This window comes from Gopherus flavomarginatus, chromosome 4 (genome assembly GCF_025201925.1).
Source record: "Gopherus flavomarginatus isolate rGopFla2 chromosome 4, rGopFla2.mat.asm, whole genome shotgun sequence".
NCBI classification, from domain to species: Eukaryota; Metazoa; Chordata; order Testudines; family Testudinidae; genus Gopherus; species Gopherus flavomarginatus.
The window spans coordinates 43,090,675-43,111,024 of NC_066620.1; the positions used below are offsets into that span (position 1 = coordinate 43,090,675).

Below are 20,350 nucleotides of genomic sequence, written 5' to 3' on the forward strand. Positions count from 1 at the left end.
GAATGAATAGGTAGAAGATAATGATGAATAATAATTAAATCATGCTATTGCATACACTGAGCACACTTAAAAAATTCCTTTCAGCTCTGGAGATATTCCCCATTTTAAGTATCATGATTATCATGAAAACTTTTCTATATTTCTATATCTGTAAGGAACATTTTAAGTACACCCACTGTACCTCATTTTATTTGGAAATCTACTTGACATCAATTAATGAAAATCATTCACATTATTACTACAGACTGTTATGAATCGTCCATCCCCATAATATCTAGGTGCTCTTCACATGGCTTAAGACTGAGTAAAATGAGACTTCTCAGAAATAAGGAGTATATAATCCAGCCCCATGATTTTCTGTAGCAATCAACTGGCCAATTTTAATGGACAGAGATCCGAATTGTATTAGCTGCAATGTATAGCATGGATAGAAATATTGCTTAATTAGGATGCTGTCAGGTGATTCAGAGATGATTTGGTTCTACATAGGACTAAAAGGGACCTCAAGAGGTCATCTACTCCAGTCCCCTGCACTCACGGCAGGACTAAATATTATCTAGACCCCTCAGCGGGTCGTGAGGTTATTACATGCGGGGTCATGAACTGTCAGCCTCCGCCCCAAACCCCTCTTTGCCTCCAGCATTTATAATGGTGTTAAATATATAAAAAAGTGTTTTTAATTTATAAGGGAGGGAGAGTCACACTCAGAGGCCTGCTATGTGAAAGGGGTCACCAGTACAAAATTTGAGAACCCCTGGTCTAGACCATTCCTGACAGGTGTTTGTCTAACCTGTTCTTAAAAATTTCCAGTGATGGAGATTCCACAACCTCCCTAGGAAATTTATTCCAGTGCTTCACTACCCTAACTGTTAGGAAGTTTTTCCTAATGTACAAGCTAAACTGCCCATGCTGCAATTTAAAGCCCATTGCTTCTTGTCCTATCCTCAGAGGTTAAGGAGAACAATTTTTCTCCCTCTTCCTTCTAACAAACTTTTGTGTACTTGAAAATTGTTATGTCCCCCTCAGTCTTCTCCTCTAGACTAAACAAACTCAATTTTCTCAATCTTCTTTCATAGGTCATGTTTTATAGACCTTTAATCATTTTAGTTCTTGCTCTCTGGAATTTCTCTAATTTGTCCACATCTTTCCTGAAATGAGGCACCAGAACTGGACACAATATTCCAGTTGAGACCTAATCAGTGTGGAGTGGAGCAGAAGAATGACTTCTTTGGGCTTGGCTACACAGGAGAGTTGCAGCGCTGGTGGTGGGTTTACAGCGCTGCAACTTACTCACCGTCCACACTGGCAAGGCACATACAGCGCTGCATCTCACTGGCTGCAGCGCTGGCTGTACTCCTGCTCTGCGCCTGGGGTATAACGATTGCAGCACTGGTGATGCAGCGCTGCTCCGCCAGTGTGGCCACCAAAAGCGCTGTAATTGGCCCCCAGAGGTATTTGGAGGTATCCCAGAACGTCTGTTCAGCCACTCCCAACAGTGCTGTAAATGCTGCAAATGGCCACACTGCAGCGCTTTCCCTACACAGCTGTACGAAGACAGCTGTAACTCCCAGCGCTGTACAGCTGCAAGTGTAGCCATACCCTTTGTCTTGCTTACAACACTCCTGCTAATACATCCCAGAATGATGTTTGCTTTTTTTGCAACAGTGTTACACTATTGACTCATATTTAGCTTGTGATCTACTATGACCCCAGATCCTTTTCTGCAGTACTCCTTCCTAGGCAGTCATTTCCCATCTTGTATGTGTGCAACTGATTGTTCCTTCCTGCATTTGTCCTTTTTGAATTTCATCCTATTTACTTCAGACCATTTCTCCAGTTTGTCCAGACCATTTTGAATTTTTATCCTATCCTCCAAAGCACTTGTAATCCCATCCAGATTGTTATCATCCGCAAACTATAAGTGTACTATGCCATTATCTAAATCATTGATGAAGCTATTGAACAAAATTGGACCCAGAACGGATCCCTGGGGGACCCCACTTGATATGCCCTTCCAGCTTGACTGTGAATCACTCATAGCTACTCTCTGGGAACAGTTTTCCAACCAGTTATGCACCCACCTTATAGTAACTCCATCTAAGTTATATTTCCCTAGTTTATGAGGTCATGTCTTACTAAAGTCTAGATAAACCACATCTACCTCTTCCTCCCATAAACAAGGCTTGTTACCCTGTCAAAGAAAGCTATTAGGTTGGTTTGACACGATTTGTTCTTGACAAATCCATGCTGACTGTTACTTATCAGCTTACATGTACTTCTCTATCTGTTTGCTCAGCAACTAGCAACTTCTAGCCTCTCAGCTATGGAAAAAGTGGAAGTTTTACAAAAAGTACTGTAAAACTGCTAGCTTGTTGCTATCATACCAATTATTTAGTGCCTCCTTTCTATTTCATGGGGCTGTCCAGTCCTGTGATGGGCTCATTGCAGCTCTTCAGACATCTGCATGAATTGAAATATCTTTGGATAATCAGAAATTCTACCTATTAAAGACTAACAGTATTCCTAACCAGTATATTCTCCCAGTAAAGGGATACTACCGCTCATGAATAATGGAAAATATTCTCACAACTGGAAAGATACAAAGTGCTGGAGCATGGGGATGTTACACCTGGGCTGACACTGGTTCAAATTAGGGCTGTCAAGCAATTAAAAAAATTAATCACGATTAATTGCGCTTTTAACAATAATTGAATACCATTTATTTTAAATATTTTTGGATGTTTACTACATTTTCTAATATATTAATTTCAACTACAACACAGAATACAAAATCTACAGTGCTCACTTTATATTTATTTTTTATTACAAATATTTGCATTGTAAAAACCAAAAAAATGTATTTTCAATTCACCTTGTACAAGTACTGTAGTGCAATCTCTTTATCATGAAAGTTGAACTTACAAATGTAGAATTATGTACTAAAAAATTCCCTGCATTCAAAAATGAAACAATGTAAAATTTTAGAACCTATGAGTCCACTCAGTCCTATTTCTTGGTCAGCCAATCACTCAGACAAACAAGGTTGGTTACAATTTGTAGAAGATAATGCTGCCTGCTTCTTGCTTACAATATAACTTGAAAGTGAGAACAGACATTTGCACGGCACTGTTGTAGCTGGTGTTGCAAGATATTTACGTGCCAGATGCGCTAAAGATTCCTATGTCCCTTCATGCTTCAACCACCATTCCAGAGGACATGCATCCATGCTGATGAAGGGTTCTGCTTGATAATGATCCAAAGCAGTGCTGACTGACACATGTTCATTTTCATCATCTAAGTCAGATGCCACCAGCAGAAGGCTGATTTTCTTTTTTGGTGGTTTGGCTTCTGTAGTTTCCACATCAGAGTGTTGCTCTTTTAAGACTTCTGAAAGCATGCTCCACACCTCGTCCCTCTCAGATTTTGGACGGCACTTCAGATTCTTAAACCTTGGGTCAAGTGCTGGAGCTATTTTTAGAAATCTCACATCGGTACCTTCTTTGCATTTTGTCAAATCTGCTGTGAAAGTGTTCTTAAAACAAACATGTGCTGGGTCATCCTCCAAAACTGCTATAACATGAAATATATGCAGAATGCGGGTAAAACAGAATAGGAGACATACACTTCTCCCCCCTCAAGGAGTTCAGTTACAAATTTAATTTACGCATTATTTTTTTAACAAGCATCATTAACATGGAAGCATATTCTCTGGAATGGTGGCCAAAGCATGAAGGGCAATAAAATGTTTAGCATATCTGGCATGTAAACACCTTACAATGCGGGCTACAAAAGTGCCATGCGAATGCATGTTCTCACTTTCAGGTGACATTGTAAATAAGAAGCAGGCAGCAGTATCTCCCATCAGTGTAAACAAACTTCTTTGTCTTAGCAATTGGCAGAATAAGAAGTAGGACTGAGTGGACTTGTAGGCTCTAAAGTTTTACACTGTTTTGTTTTTGAGTGCAGTTATGTAACCCCCTCCACAAAGAAATCTGCATTTCTAAGTTACATTTTCACAATAAAGAGATTGCACTACATTATTTGTATGAGGTGAATTGAAAAATATTATTTCTTTTCTTCATCATTTTTACAGTGCATATATTTGTAATAAAAATAATAATATAAAGTGAGAACTGTGCACTTTATATTCAGTGTTGTAATTGAAATCAATATTGAAAATGTAGAAAAAAATCTAATAATATTAAATAGATTTCAGTTGGTATTCTATTGTTATAAGTGCGATTAATCTTTTTGAGTTAATCGCGTGAGTTAACTGCGATTAATTGACAGCCCTAGTTCAAACATAAAAACACTTCTGGGCGGATTTAAACAATGCTTACCAGCTGGAAGAAATGAATACTGGTTGATTGCCAGAAGGAATTACTTATTTAACCTGGGGATCACCTGCCAGGACATGGTATAACAGCAGAACTCCCTCTCTCCGCCCCTGAAACCCTTCCCCCCCACAAAAAAATAAAAAAAACAACACATTGGTGCCAGAGGACATATACTAGCCAGGAAGGGGCTCAAAGTCTTGAACATAACCAGATGCCTCCATGTTAAATACCAGCTTAATATCAATCCACCACTTTGCAGGCAGCCAGTATAGAGGAATACAGGATGCATGTAATATGATCATAGGCTGGTTGCTCAGTCCAGTGAGCCAATGTGATGCTGCATTCTGCACAAGCCAAAAGAGGCATAGAAGCCCTGCTAAGAGGGAACTGAGCTTTTGTAATTACAAGATCATGTGCTGCTGTTGCAAAATGACTGTGGAATAAATAAGGGCGCAGGCTGCAGAAGTTATACAGCTGAAACAGTCAAATAACATGCAAAACATGACTTTCCATGGAAATAGCATAGCTGAAAGAAATCCAAGGTTCCTAATGTGGAAAACTACAAATGGCTGCCCTCAGACAGTGGTGACATGAAGAGGGAGAGAGCAACAACTATCTAGAAGCAAGACTTCTCTCTTTCCCAAGCAGACCTGAATATCTAGTGGATAAATGACTGGATAATATTGCCTAAGTCAAAAGGTGAACTAGAAAAGATTTTGTTATGAGATCTTCTCTCTCTCTGTACATGTATGTGCACACACCCACACACCCATGACATTGAGCAATTCGGAAGAAAACACAGAGCCATAATGGATGCTGAATTGTATACAACATTGATCATACATCAACATCATTGACTGACTTCTATCTTCCGTAACAAAGCATTAAACTTCGTGTGTTACAATCTTGTACTTATTCAAAAGAAAGTGAAACTGAATGAGATTATAACATTAAAGGGTCTCAGTTTTTTTCAAAGAAAAATACATTAATAGCAGACAATCTCTCTCTCCTACCCTCAATTTAAAATTTCTTCACAAGGGGCCAACAGATACTGTATATACATTTGCTTCAACAGCTGAAACTTTGTGGCTAATATATTGCTGTCTGCTGATTAGAGCAGAGAACTGGGAGGACATTATTTTATAGTCTGGGATATACCACTCACTGACTGTGTAACAAGTCCCTAGGCTTCTTGTGCTTCCTATAGTCCAGATTAGAAATATATCCGATTTTAGCTGAACATCCCTAGTTAATAACACCACATCTCAGGAAAGATGCAGTGTATATTACTGAAGGGCATGCATAATACCCATTAAGACTTGCTCAGTTTTTCTACTACAAATATTATATTTCAATAACAAACCCTACCTGGCACATGAATTAGGCATATAGTCTTATCCCAGGGATAATTATCTCCCATCCCCCAAATCTGAAACAAATATTTCAAATTGATGTAGCAGTTTGAGCAGCTTTCTTATATTTGTAAAACAAAAAATACAACTTCTTAAAATACATAAAATGTTGCAAATATGTCTAAAATACAGACTATATCCTTGTTATTTTAACTTTAAGCATTTAAAAAGGTTTTATTTATTATTTTTGTTGTGGTATCACCTAAAAGCCTCAATCAGGGATCAAGCCCCTATTACTGTACATACGTACGTACACACACACACACACACACACACACACACACACACACACAGAGAAAAGACAGTATTCTATTACCATGGCCTTAAATTCAGACTTGAATAAAATAAACTTATGTTATGTTTTGAAATTGCTGCTGCTCATCAAGAGCAATTTCAGTCCTAGCCATGTTAAAAGGTCCAAGAAACTTAGAGAAAAACCTCTGTGACCTATTTGTAACTGTTGTTTTGATGTGATGCAGATGTGTATTCTACTTATAGTTACTACTAAAGTGTGTGCACCCCCAGTGCACCAGAGCTGGAACTTTGCCTAGCAGTATCTGTAGTGGTGATGCTCACACCCTGCCACCTTAGCCCCTCCCCATGGCCATATAAGGGCAGCATGACCCTGACCCTCTCCTTTCCTTTGCATCAAATGTTGGAGGGTGGGTGGGTTGTGGAATACACATCTGAATCAGATCTCAAAGGACAACAGTTACAGGCAGGTTGTGTGTTCTACTTAGGTGACTCATGAGCAGTATTCGTAGGAGGTGGGGCTTGGGATTTATTTAAACAAGGACTTCAGGATTGCCTTCTCAAAGTTTGCATCTGATCTGGATGCAGCAGGAGTGGCATGTAAAAGTATGCACAGAGGACCATGTGGCAGCCCTGCAAATGTCTAATACAGAAATGCCATTTAGGAATGCCATCAGCATTGCCTGGGCTCTTTTGGGATGAGCTCACATCCTTTGAGGGGGATATAGCCTGGGCTAATTCATATGCTGCCATGATACAGGAAGTTATCCACCTGGACATAGACTCAGAAGAGACTGCTTGATCCTTCATTCAATCTGCATATGAGACAAACAAATGAAATGAATAATGGAATGACTTAGTCCTAGCTAGATAGGAAGCTAAACATCGCCTGACATCCAGTGTGTGAAGATATTGATCTTTGGTGCTGAATGCAGCTTAGGGAAGAACACTGGTAAATACACAGTTTGGTTCAGGTGTTACTGGGAAACCACTTAAGATAAAAACTTGGGGTGTGGCCACAGCGGTACTTTGTCTTTAGCAAATTGCGTGTAATGGGGTTCCACCATTGCAGATGTTATAGCAACACCTTTCTGTTTTGTGGCAAAGACAGTGTTATGGTCCCACAAAGGCTTTTTTACCAGCCGGTGGAGACAAGTGACCCCTTTCAAGAATCTTACTGCCACCAACTTCCCATAGATGAGCAGATAAAATGCCCAAATCACCATCAGGTGGACTCTCAGTGAACTAAGAACACGACCAGGAGACTGAAGGTGTAACAAATACTCCAGGATGTCCTGGAAATAAGCCAGCTTTGGATGAAGTCCCCAAGCTAACACCTATATCAAGAAGCCCAGCAGCTCTGTCACATGGCCACAAGGTACCAAAGGTACAACGGAGGATGAGGTGGTAGAAGCCATGGCAGCAGCAAACTCTTGAACCAGTGAAGAGTCTGGGTCTGAGAGGCAAAATAGCTCTGATGCTGCCCGGTATGCCACTGGTGCAAAGACAGTTGGCACTAGTGGTGATTTCATCAGTCCCGGACTCAGTGAACACCCCATGGATGGAACTGGAGCCGACCGTATGGGCTCTGGCTAATCTCAGAATGGTATCGGGGAACAGTAGGAAGGACCTGCTCCATCCTGCATGCCAGAGGGAGCATGGTGCCAGGCAGCACTCCTCTTAGAAGATGAGGATAAGTCTCCACAAGTCCTGGAATGGTCCTGATTCACTGTGTGGGACCTCTTCCTCTTGAGGGAAATGGCAGAGCCCGAGCATGGAGTGGCATCATTGGCCAGAGCTGAAGGCAATCGCTGATCAGACAAGGGCCTTGGGGCTGAAGTGGGCCTCATGGCCTGCTCCACTAGGTGCTGCTTCAGCCACCAGTCTCTTGCCACTTGACTCCTCTTAGCAAATAACCCGCAGATGGAACACTGCTCTTTAGTATCTCCCTCACCGAGGCACAACATGCACCTCATGTGGGGATCACTGTTGGGATGGCCCCTCCACACATGACAGATAATGCTTGAACCCTGGTGAGGGCATCACACAGGGCAGCCAACTGCTCTAATTAATACTAAACTAACTCTAAAATTAACCTAAGGTATTATTAGCTACTATATAGAGGACAATTCGTTCAGGAACTGAGGCTCAAAGCATGAGGTGAGAAACACCACACAGATCATCTATTCTAGCCATAGGAGGTGAAAAGGAACTGAGGGAATTGGGGTGGCACCACCCATCTATGGCCAGGGGAGGGTCTAGGGCCACAGGGCACGAGTGCTGCCTCTACGGGTACTATTAGGCAAGTACTCTGTTTCTGGGTGCACTAGGAGTGGACACGCCTAAGCAGGAAGGAAGCAGAATACACGGCTGCATCTACTCGAAGAAGAACTAGAATATACCAAATTTAAGGATCACTCTTTTACTCATAATATTTTGCTTTTGTACTCTGTCGGTCTGTAAATGGTGGACGACTATTCAGCACTGAGGGACAAATTCAGACTAGGTTCAGGGAGATAAAATGCCATGAAGTTCACTGGAATTACACTTGTTTACACCAGGTTAGAATTTCATCCCTAGATAGTAACAGTTCCCTATTTTAAAATGTTAAATAGTTATAGATTTCCAAATTGATTCTCCTGATCCTAGACAGATATTGTTTTATGTACAGTTATATATTATCAGTGCACTGTTATTGTACGCATGAAAGCTGGTCTTTATCATCAGACTGATAGCATTTTTATGAAATAATGCAACTCATTAACTACATTATCTAATAATGTTGCTCAAAGACATGCCAAGGAGATTTATAATAGGGCAGGGAAACGATATCAGTAGAAAAGAAACAAATGGTGAACTTCCAACACCTCCAAGAAGGACATTCTTTGTATAAACACAAGATAGCTTTTTCATCAGATGGGTAGCTTCTGAGTTGAAAGAAAAAATAATGAGGCATGTCTAAAAAGCAACTGACACTATAGGCAATGGGCTTCACTTTGTTTTGTCAATAATTTCTTGCTATAAATCATACTTACATTTAAAACCAGTGAAAGATACTGACTGCCAAAAATAAAAAAGATATTGTCACCATTGTTAATCTATAGAGATGGATCCAACACTAAAAAAGTTAAACATTGCTACCAAAAGGTACAGTTTATCGTTAAACAGCTGGGTAAGAACTTACAGTGCACTTTCCATATCTGCTATACTTCCTTCCATTTTCTGTCACTATGTAGAGGTAAATAAAGTTGTCATGGGATCCTACTGCAAGTAACGTGCCATCTACAATTGAAGTTTAAAAGATAATAATGTTAACGTACTGTTTTCTGAACTGGAATGATTTCATATTTAATACCAATGCATTATTATCAATCATACAATTGTGAATGAGCTAGTACCCAAAGCATGTAACTAACTATACTGCTTTCCAATTGGTCGTCTATTTTTTCCCTATTTTCATGGCAGTTGTGATTATAGGGTAAGGAAGTTTGCTTCCCACTATGTCTTGGATAAACAGGGCTACCATTGGACAGGGAACTAGGTTAGCTAATGAATCCTCAGGTTTGCACTGAACTTCTGATAACAGCTGACAATGAGCTGCCCCTGAAGTTCTGAGTTTTGAGAGTCACTGGAGATTACTCCAAAGAGCAGTTTATTTTTTTTTAAAATTGTAAAGTTATTACACATGAATCAATGCTAATCAGAGGGTAACTTCACAACATCTTCAACAAAGTCACCTTAGCATAGTATTTAAACATTCGAAGCTGTTTTCTAACAACAATAAAGGTCTATGGTACTATTAACCATTTCACTGCCTGGGAACATGACCAAAGTCCTCTGTAGCACCAATGAATGTGAGTGCTCTGAAATGAAATGCTGTTGTTGGTAAACAGGGCAGCAGTAGAGGTAAGTTTTGCCCAATGTACCAGGCACATTATGCAACAGCAAACATGAAACAGGCTTGCCAGACTTCTCTTCCATTCAGTCAGAAGAGAGGATTCAACTACTGCCTGTTTGTCTGACCCTCCTAAGATGACCGTGGGTTTTGCTCAGTAAAATGATACCCTTCCACATAATCTCTACACAAATAATTACTAGCAAATGGCCTTTAGTTTGAGAGAGACCTGAATTTAACTTTATTGTTTTTGTACTAATACATTTTAAAACTTAAGTGAATAGTAATACAATAAAAATTGTTTAATCTTAAAACATTCAAAGAATATTCAGGCACACTTAAAAAAGTTACAAATACATCTTAAAATCAAGCTTTCCTTGCTTCGTTTACCTTACCTTTACATTCAGTTTAGAGTTACTGAATTCCCCTGAAAGAAATGATGACATCACAACCACCTTTGTATAGGGGTGCTGTGTTAGGCAACAGTGATGTTTGCAGAGAAGAACAGCAAATATAAAACTGTGAATTCCAGTGCAGGCAAAGTGCAAATGAAACTGTAATTGCTAATTTATAAATATATTTTGTTAATGATCTTTAGCAATTTTTTTAAAAGCTTTGCAGTTCCTTATTATTGGAGGGTAATTGGATGAGTGTAACACGTTAATACCTTAACAGCTCCAGAGAAGTGAAGGAAAAACACCTATTTTATTGGAATTAGAACATGCAATTACAATGACGTGCCCAGAATACACAGGAAGTTTGCTTACCTACTGAGTAGCGCATCACTGAAAGCTGTTCATTACCATCAGTGTGTATTGAAACCAGGTCTCTTGTTTCTGCATCCAAAACAAACCACCTGTTAAGAAGAGAGTTTTAGTGAGTGTTACTTCTACTTATACAAAACGAAAAAAAAGTAAAAACGAATGATCACTGCATTCTATCTCACTGCTTATTAGCACGCTATCCTTTCAATGTATCATATTAACATGTTTTAATTAAACATTTTCTCTTCGGTTTCTGGGTTTACAAAGTGATGTATATTCCAGTGACAGATATGCAAGCATGCCAAAATACCCCCCCATACACACACATATATATATATATTTCTTGAATATAGAGTTGTTATTAGCCTATCATGTAATGTAGATGATACAAATGCTGGTGGACATACGATGCGACTGAAGCAGGTCCCTGCTAGAGCCCACTATATTTTAGGTTGCAAACAGCTTCAATTATAATCTCACATTTTCACATACTTTCTGAAAAATTCACATTTGGGCCTGAAATTTTCCACCCTTGGTCTCTACCTGCAGATGAATTCTTCTGGAAAATTTGAACAAAATCTCTGGTCATTTTGGAGTCCATACTTTTCTCTGTTCAGCTGAAGTTTGAAACTAGCACTTTTTGCTTATTTAGAAAAAGTGGTTTTGATTTAAAAACTTGAATTGAAACTTGTATACAGAGTGGAGATCAGTAAGTAGTGGGGGGAAAAGCATCTGCAAATGCCCATTTGAGGTAGAAAGTGAATTCTGATTTGATATTTTCTGCAATCCTTCATCTTTACTTTCTGTGAATATTTAAATTATAGATTCAAACAGAAAAATTGACAATTTACCCCAGGTAAATTAACTATATAAATTACCTGGCATTCCTTCTGTTCCTAGAATAGGTGACCTATGTAACTAATTAAATACAGCACACATTGAATTTTACTAATATGATTGAATACACACTTCAAAATCCATGACGTTTGTTAGTTCTGAAACAGTATAAGTTACAGTGTGATGCACAAACTGTATCTTCTATTATGATATTGTACGTTAAATATTTGAATAATCTGTAGACCAAGATTATTCAGTGGGGCAGTTCAGAAAGAATTAAGAGTAATAAATAAATTTGAGAATTTTCATTGCAAACCTGTACTGAGTTCAATGAAAAGGATTTCAAAAGAGAAAAAGGCAAATATCCCCACATACATTATTTACTGTAAATAATCTGGTCAGCTCCAGTACGGAGAATGCACAGTAGAGAAATGTCATTAAATCTACAGTGCTACACTTAAACACGTACACACTGTAGCCAGTGTGAAGCTAGGTAGTTGGTTCAAGGAACTTAGAAGTTTTACTTCAAGATGAAGAGGTCTACAGCCAGAAAAGTAAATGGCCTGTTACCCAAGGGCTGGACTGTGACTGTAGGCAAGCCCTGAGCAAGGGGTAGTGCATAAACTGCGCTACTTTAGTAGTCTCAAGAGGCATTGTGATTGAGAGAGGTACTTCTGAATCACAATTCCTCCCTTACTATCTCCTTGTTCTGCAAGTGTGGTCATTTCCTATTGGTCTATACCAGGTATAGGCTCTGCCCCTTCCAGACCTCTCAGGGATGTCTTGGTACTGCAGGCAGAAGCCATGACTTCCACGTGCAGCACAAGCGACAGAGTCGGCTCTAATGGCTGAAGATGGAAACTGCAGGCAGTTTAGGCAATATTCTTGTTATATATATATTCTTGTCTATACCATCCAAGTTTCCGATAACATAATTAGAATTAGGAAAACTGTATCCTTTGTTATTAATGTATAGCATAAAACTTCTCCTTGGGCTCCCACTTTGACATGGTGGAGAAGCTTGCATATACTTAAGACCCTAAGAGTGATGCTGTCTGGAGTCTTGTACTCCTGGTAGGGTCACTCATGGCGGTAAAGTTGAAGGCGATGTACCAAAGTGCAGCCCAGCACAACACAACTCAGCATAAGACCTCAACGGCAGGATGATGAAGCAGGATCATCTCTCAACAGCTGCAAAGGCAGATGAAGGCTGCAATGGAGGAGAACCCACTGGTTGTCTTGGACTTCCTTGCCACCGGACACAGATGCCTCTCCCACCAAGATTTGTGTTGTTGCTGGCGCGCATCAGCTCCCCCAAATTAAACTATTCACATGCAGGCTTCTTTCACAGGAAGAACTTTTTCCCTCCCCTCCCCATAAAAATCCCGAGGCAATGGGTGAGTGGCGCCGGAATAGGTGAAGGAGACCCACATGCAGGTGATGATCTCGAGATGGTTGTCATGTGCCCCTGCACTGGGATATGAGAGCATTTTCAGCAGCAGCGGTCATGACTGAACAGGCCTTTTTAGGAACCCCTTAGGAAAGACCTAAACGCAGAACAAGCAATTGCTGCCCGAGAACTCCTGAGGTACAACATCGACATGGCTGCCCTCAGTGAAACAAGACGTGCAGATGAAGACCACTTGAGGGAAAAGGGAGATGGTTACACTTTCTTTTGGCAAAGAAAACCAGCAAGCGACGCGAATACACATTGTTGGGTTTGCAATCAAAAACCTTCTAGTCAACCACCAGACTGAGCTCCCCATTGACATCAATGAGCACCTTATGACCCTCTGCATCCAATTGGTCAATAAGTCATTTGCCATTATTATCAGTGCATATGCACCAACTCTTGATGCTGAAGAACAGAAAGAATACTTCTACACTGATCTTGATAAAATTTTGTCATTCATTCCAAAAGATAATCCTTTTAGGAGACTTTAAGGCAAGAGTTGGCTGAGATTCTGACGAATGGAATAGCACCACTGGGAAGGAAGGAGTCGGCAAGACCAATTCCAGTGGCATCCTTCTACTCAGCAAATGTGCAGAGCACGACCTTGTAATCACAAATACAACCTTCAGACAAAGCAACATGTACAAAACAACTTGGCAACACCCTCCTCAAAACAGTGGCACCTCCTAGACGATGTCATTGTAAGAACACAGAATCTAAGAGATGTCCAAATCACCCATATCATGAGAGAAGCCGATGACTGCTTAACTGACCACTGCCTGGTGAGGTCAGTCGTGTCCATCAGGATCGCACCAAAACATAGAAAGCAATCCAAATCACACACACGGCAATTCAACATCCAAAGACTTCAATTCTCAGTGCACCAAGAGAACTTCCAAAGACTCCTCAGTGAAAAACTCAACATTTGCACACCTGGAAATGACAACACAAGTGTTAAAGAAGACGAGGAAGCCCTAAAACGGACCATCCATGAGGTTTGTGAGGAATGCATTGGCCGTGCTACCTGCTGCCATCAGGACTGGTTTGACAACAACAACGAGATTACAACCGTTTCAGACCAGAAGAGAAAAGCTTTCTGTAACTGGCAAAACCAACCACTATCCAGTCAGAAGCAGAGCTCTTTCCATCAGCTCAAAGCTGAAGTTCAAAGGAGGATCCAAGAAATCAAAAACAAATGATGGGAGGACAAAACAAAAGAAATCCAAACATTCGCCGACAGACATGATAAATGGAGCTTTTTTTGTGAGACAAAGACTCCATACGGACAAAGCTCATGTGGCCTCACACCTTTGAGATCTGAAGATGATAGTCCCCTTCTTAAAGATAATGAATCCATCAAAGAACGCTGGAAGGAACACTACCAAAAGCTTCTAGATTGTGACTGACAACACCATCAACTCCTTCCCTCAGCAACCAATCTGGAAAACTCTTGCCAACCCAACAACACCTGAGGAGGTCTGCAAAACAATTAAACAAACAAAGAACTAGGTCTGATGGCATACCAGCTGAAGTACTGAGAGTGGGGGGAGAAACACTAACTAACAAGCTTCACTTTCTGCTCCTCAAAATCTAGCGCACCGAAGAAATCCCTGCTGACTTACGTAATGCTAACATTGTCACCATTTTCAAAAAGGGAGACAGGGCCAACTGTGGCAACTATCAAGGTACTGCCCTCCTCTCCATCTCTGGGAAGATTCTTGCTAGATTCTTACTGAATCACCGGCTCCCTCCTGCAGAAGTAGTATTTCCAGAGTCCCAAAGGCACAACTGACATGATTTTCCAGCCAGGCAGATCCAGGAAGAATGTCAAGAACAACTCTAGGAGCTGTATATGGCCTTTATCAATCTGACCAAAGCATAGGCAGACTCTGTCAAGCGTGAGGTTCTGTGGCAAATCATGTCAAAATTTGGCTGCCCAAGCAAATGTGTCACCATTGTAAGACTCCTCCACGACCAGATGACTGCCTCCATCCTGTGAAGTGGCTCTACCTCTGAGTTGTTTGTCATCCAAACCAGTGTAAAACAAGGCTGTGTGCTGGCACCCACCCTTTTCTCCATTTTTTAGGCATCACACTAATGTCAGTGTCCTCACAAAGGCCAACATCTTCAGTGTTGAGGCCCCGACTATCCAGCACCAGCTGAGGTGGAGCGGGCACTGTGTGTGCATGCCTGATGTACGCTTACCAAAACAACTACTATACGCCCAACTCACCAAATGAGAAAGGAAATGGGGAAGCCAAAAGAAACACTTTAAAGACTCAAGATAAACATCAAGAGATGTGGCATAGACACCACACACTGGGAGACAGCAGCCCAGGATAGGGATAACTGGCAAAGACTTGTTAGAGAGGGAGCGTTGACATTTGAGGAAAATTGCCTTGGCCTGATCGCAGAAAAATGCCAGAAAAGAAAAAAAAGACAACTGTCACACAGCAATCATGGCCCTACCCTGTCTTCCAACACCACCTGCAATGTCTGCCAACGAGCCTGTGACTCAAGAGTCAGACTCATCAGTCACCAAAGGAACCATGAAAAATAAAACCTGTAAAAGAGATCATCCTCAACCCTCGTGAGATCGCCAACGATAGCATAAAAATATAAGATGTGCCATTTGGTTAAGTTAATTTTGAGATAACTTTCACTTCTGTAATTTTCTGACATTTGAAGTCAATCTCACAATTAGAACATTACACTAAAGATAATTTTTTTCATTTGACATAATATACAGTTACATACACGTTACATACTGTATAAATAAAATGGGAAAATTTATTCAGAGACATATCTAGTCCATCATTTTCATATTATATACTATAGAAATTAATACAGGGCATTCCAAAAGAAACAAAAAAGAACTTAAAATAAATTCCAGGATCAACAGTACACACAATTAAATTTGACAGAAGAAACATCAATTCTATTTTATTAATCCAGAGTCTGAAACCCAGGTATCTGGAAAATGGCTTAATCCAAAAAGTTTAAAATCAATTTGTGATTAGGGGACCACCTGAAAATAACAAAACAGCTCAATATGCCACATCCTGCTGAACGTTCTGTATGTAAGATGGATGAAACTGGTGGAAAAATGGCTAAAAATGTTTTCATTAGACAGCAACAGAAACCACCCTCAATCATCTCTCTCTAATATAATGCAAAAAGCCAACTCTGCTTATTTACGAGCTGTACACAGATTTTTCAGGGTAAATCGGTGAATCAAATATTTCAAATTGCTGCTCTGGTACTGAATTTCATTCCCACCCCCTTGCCTGCTCCTGTCACAGGATTAACTCAAATCACTATTTTCCTACATTTGTGTGACAGCTGAGATAGGGAAAGGGAAATTTGTTAATAGGGAGGGAGAAAACTGTGCCCTTGTCTCCAATGGGAGAGAAATAGTGACTCCTAATAGTAACTCTGCACGCTGATGGAAGGCCACAGGAACATGAGATATACAACTGCAGTCTTCAGTGGGCTGAGAATTAGCATATTTTCATGATAAATAAATACATTATTCTGAAACTCTTTGCACTAGATTCCATGGAGCTGATTCAACATCACATTATTCCAGTTTTATGCTGGTGTAACTCTACCAAAACCAATGGTGAATCAGGCCCCTTCTTTGTTTCAGTCCAGATGGCTGCTACACCTCTTCCTGTGTGAGCAATAAAATGGAAGAGGAAGGCCTCGGTTTACACGTGTCTCTCCTATAGGACACTTTTCGCATGTGCACTGCAATGAGAAACCTAATCTAATTGTCTGACACAGAAAGAGAGGGTGAGTTCATTTCCTTTTTTTAATAAAAAGAGGAAGAATGCTGGATCACAGGGCAAGAACTGAGTTACAAGAATGAGCCAGAGCAAACCTACTTCTTTACGAAGGCAGGCAGGCAGGCACCCTCCTTACTAAACTCTCCCAAGTGCTGAGGGACATGCACCAGACGGCTGGCTCTGAATGCTGGTGAATGGTCTTACTGGGTCATATTAGGGGACTGGTGGGTGGTAGTGCTTAGGGAGGTGGCTGCTGGATTCAGGTGGGCAGTGGTGCTGGGATTTGGGAATTAAAACATCTTTCTAAACAATGGTCCAGGACCAGTTCTAAGTAAAGTTGATTGATCCTGAAAGCATTTGTATTAGTCCCATTAAAATGTTTTACTACCCTGTCATATCCCAAAACATCAAACCTTGAGGCCTGAGTGCCACCTAGTTAATGTCAATTACTTAAAACTTCAAATACCGTAAAAGCCTCATGGCTTTTCTAGACGAACAGCTACTGTGCGCTGCAAGCTGGGGTATAAATTTACTTTGTACTAGACTGCAATGCACTAAGTGTCCACGTGGCCCTGCTGCTACACACCATAAGTTCTCTAGTGCACTTTGATTTACTCCTATTTCAAAGCCGGTTACATCAAATTGCACCACTAGAAACACACATCTACAAAAGCAGTGCACAAAATCTAATTTACTGAATGTGTAGAGAAAGGAGGCTGCAATGCACATCTTGTGTGCCTTTAATACATTCAACTTTATCTGTCACCAGAGATACTGCTTTGTAATATGCTGCTTATTTCTCTGGAATCTTTTTCTTCTTCAGAGTGAGATACGATCATGATGCAAACAGCAGACTAGATTATTAGCACCAAACTGTAATACTAGTCAGTGCAGTATGACAAACTATGAATTTAGGAGGAAAGTGCTGGTCAGACCTAATTTAGCTAGTTCATTGTACTTTCATAAGCTTTAGTCACAGACACACTATCATAGCTCTCCCAGTCTAGCAGTGAATGTACAGTAATTGCCAGTGGGAGAGTCAGTCTCCATGAAATGTGTTTCCAGTCTACCAAATACAGCTGGGTTCTACCTTAGGACTACAAGTTCTCGGAGGGGGTCCCATTTCCAAATGAATGTATGCAGCAAGCAGATGGTAACCAGCCCTGTAAAGCTCTAATGGGCTGTGAAATGCAAGGAATGTCTGCCAAGTGAACTCTTAGACTTCTGATCTGTAGATCAGATTAAAACAACAGACAAATATTCCTGAGCCATAGACAAAACTGTAGGTCTTTGGCCTTTGCTGATTTTCACCGAGGATTTCTCCCACTTGTTACTGCAGGTATCATGCCTAACTTGTTTATGAACTGATGGAAGCACTTTGCACATACTGTGGCATTTTTAATCTCTAGGTCCTGCCCCCAAAATAACGTGAAAAGAATTTTGTTTCTCCAGACACAAGGTTTTTCTCTGTTGGGAAAGAAAACAAAACAAAATACTACTCTTGGAAAAAGAAGATGGTGGACAGCTCCACAGCTACAGAATAAAAATGAACTCCACCAGGTGTGGCACCCATGGCACAGTACATGATTGCTGGCAATTTACCTCTGTAGACTCATAGGATTACTGGTGAAATCATGAGTCAAAATAAATAAAGTAAGATACAGAGCATGGTAAGCACAGAAGAATGGACATTATCTTTTGCCATAATGTTTGCATATTTCCAAAAAACTATCTGGTTGATACAAGATATGCCAATGAATGTCTAGTAATGGGCTATAAAAACTTACAAGGTTTGTCAATGAACTAACAAAGAGATAAGGCTTCCTGTAGCTAAACACAGGGGCCAGATCCTCAGCTGGTGCAAATCAGTGTAGCTTTGTTGACTTCAGTAAAGATGTACTTACATAGTTCAGCTGAGGATCTGGATCAGTAGGTCTTCTCTGCCTTTTAGTTTTCTCATGAGGTCCTTGGTAGCTTTCAAAAAGATCTGTATCCTCTAAAGAAAGCTCTATCCATTTTTTTCAGCAGCGCTTTCGAATGATTAGATCAATGGTGCTCAAAGCACAGTACATGAATAGCAACTTGGCGCTTTATTTCCCCTTGAATAATAATCTTGCCAGACCAAGAGAATCTGTGGAATGGTAGTCTGTACATTACTTAAAAATATATTTTTCAGCAGGATTTCCTATCATCAGGATTTGTACTTTTTCAGCTCTGCAGTTGCAGAAAACTGAGGTACGAATGAAAATAATAAATTTTCTCCAATCTGATGGACAGGATTATGATTGGACATGGAGAGTATTTAAATTAGCAGATAACAACACATGCAGCAGGTGACGTAGAGATAGTCTGAATGGAAAAAAGATGCTGAAATACTGACTGATGGGAAATGAGAAGGGGAAAACCCATTCTAGAAGTCTGATAATATGTCACGGTTGATAACAATGCACCATCTCTGACTGAGGAAGAGAAAAGAAGGAGGAGAGGAAGAAAGTTCATATAGTTCTTCAGGTATTAGGATTCTAACCATCAAGAGTACCAAGTAATGTTATAGTGGAAGTGATTTCCTGGAAGACCAGCACCAGGGAAGGGTACTTAAAAAAACAAACAAACAGTGAACACCAAACTAAACAGCTTGACCATTCAATCGAACTCTTGTTCAAAGTTTAAAGGGGACTTCAAGAGTTGCAATGGCTCTAGCTCTCTCTGTCACAAATATTACTAGTACAGTAGGTCTTCTATGGCTTGTTTTTGTATCTTAGTTCTTGCCCTGTGATCCAGCCCTTCTGTTCTATTAAATAAAGTAAGGAAGAAGTACTTTAAAGTCAATTTAAAGCCATATCAAGAAAGCGGTGGTAAAGGTACGAACACATGGAAAAAGTGGAAACAAAGCAAACTGAAAATGAATTATATCTTTGTCAGGAAGTTACAGGAGGTTTCTTGCCTGATTAATGGCCTGATGGAACTCCCACTGCATTCAGTAGGGGTTGGATCAGGATCTTAGACAGGGTTTTGGAAAGGTTTTGAGTGCCCACAGTTCTCACTGAAGTCAATAGGAGTTATAGGTGCTCAGTTACTCTTCAGATCAAGCTCTAAATACTTAAAATTATGCTGCAATGAAGCGGACTAAGGCCTGGTGCACACCTAAAACTTAAGTTGATCTAGCTACATTGCTCAGACCTGTTAAAAATGTCATGCCCTGTGCAATGTAGTTAGGTTGACCTAACCTTCACTGTCGATGCAGCTAGGTCAACAGAAGAATTCTTCTGTCAGCCTAGCTACTGCCTTTTGAGGGGGTGGATTTTCTACAGTGACGGAAAAACCTCTGTGGCGCTATCACAAATGTCTACCTGACAGCTGCGCTGCTGTAGCAACTGTACTATAGACATACACTAAATAAAAAACAGGTCAGGTTATTTTACCAGTAGGTTGTTTAATCCTGCTCAGACCTGGTCTAAATGAGACAGTGCTAAAAACACTGTTGGAAGCAAGAGCCTTTTCTCTGAGCTCAAAAATCCCTAGAGAAGAAGTTGCCTTGAGCCACAGAGAGTTTGGATTTGCATCTAGAGCCAAATTTCTCCAGAGCTTGAGAAATGTTTGCATCCAGCATTT

The 20,350-nt window shown here is 40.4% G+C and overlaps 1 protein-coding gene across 4 annotated transcripts in view; it reads right to left on the reverse strand.

Annotated features, from left to right (window-relative positions):
• The window catches only part of EML4 (EMAP like 4), a 273,784-nt gene that overhangs the window by 15,556 nt on the left and 237,878 nt on the right, over positions 1–20,350 (reverse strand). For all 4 annotated transcript variants that reach the window (XM_050951783.1, XM_050951784.1, XM_050951785.1 and 1 more), the window contains 2 exons: positions 10,664–10,752; positions 9,186–9,283 (listed from right to left, as the gene is read on the reverse strand). In XM_050951783.1, the coding sequence (XP_050807740.1) occupies positions 9,186–9,283; positions 10,664–10,752 (187 nt within the window). The remainder of the gene's footprint in view (positions 1–9,185; positions 9,284–10,663; positions 10,753–20,350) is intronic.